Source organism: Dendroctonus ponderosae, unplaced genomic scaffold (assembly GCF_020466585.1).
Source record: "Dendroctonus ponderosae isolate FM_Combo_2020 unplaced genomic scaffold, Dpon_F_20191213v2 Dpon_F_20191213_2, whole genome shotgun sequence".
Taxonomy (NCBI): domain Eukaryota; kingdom Metazoa; phylum Arthropoda; class Insecta; order Coleoptera; family Curculionidae; genus Dendroctonus; species Dendroctonus ponderosae.
The window spans coordinates 14,732,405-14,733,187 of NW_026018165.1; the positions used below are offsets into that span (position 1 = coordinate 14,732,405).

Sequence of the window (783 nt, forward strand, 5' to 3'; positions counted from 1 at the left end):
AAAAAAAAATGGTGATTGTTTGGTTGAATGAACCCGAGATGACAGTAGCGTCAACAGTTAGGTTTGGTCTCTGCGATTTGGCAACAGTCTGGCGTCCTTCCCGATTTAAATCGGTTTTATGGCGCGGTTATATTCAATCAAGTGTCGTACGACAGAAACAGAAAAAACGAGAGTTTTTTATTCAGAATTGAACCATAAATTAGAATGTATTTTTTAATCTTCAAAATACCAGTGGCGTTCACTACCCAAAAAGTTTCATTAAAGGTAATCGCAGTTTTCCAAAAATGTATAATTTTGCATCTTTTGAGTTTGAGCCCTGTATTGCAAAATCGAAGCTTTTGTGTACCCATTAATATTTGGATTTTTTTCATGGTTTTGCAAGTTCTATTTACCACTGAATTTACGGTACTTATTTCTGAGACACCCTATATGTGTAGTAATATGTTAGTTGTGTAAATTGGTGCGTTCGGAAACTGTTCATTACATGATTTAGGGATATATTGATTAAATGTGTCTCTCCAAAATCAAAATATAGATTGCAGGAAACTGCAGAGAAAAAAAAAACACTGAAAAATAAAAACACAGTTACCCGCAGTTAAGCAGGAATGAACTATGATTTTACCAATGTCTTTTAGCTGCAGCATTTATTGTTTTTTCAGTTGAAAATAGCACACTTTCACCTATCATGAGTATAATTTGAGTTTTTTAATAGATCGAAGTTGATGTCTTTGAAAGCTCTGTTCATTTCTGTGTGTACTAACGCTCTAGTCGCAACGAGATCTT

The 783-nt window shown here is 34.1% G+C and overlaps 1 protein-coding gene across 1 annotated transcript in view; it reads right to left on the bottom strand.

Annotated features, from left to right (window-relative positions):
• Positions 1-536: 536 nt before the first annotated feature.
• The window catches only part of LOC125503582 (1-acyl-sn-glycerol-3-phosphate acyltransferase alpha-like), a 2,641-nt gene continuing 2,394 nt past the window's right edge, over positions 537-783 (bottom strand). The window contains exon 5 of the mRNA XM_048664280.1: positions 537-780. Coding sequence (XP_048520237.1) covers positions 677-780 — 104 coding nt within the window. The 3' untranslated portion in view covers positions 537-676. The remainder of the gene's footprint in view (positions 781-783) is intronic.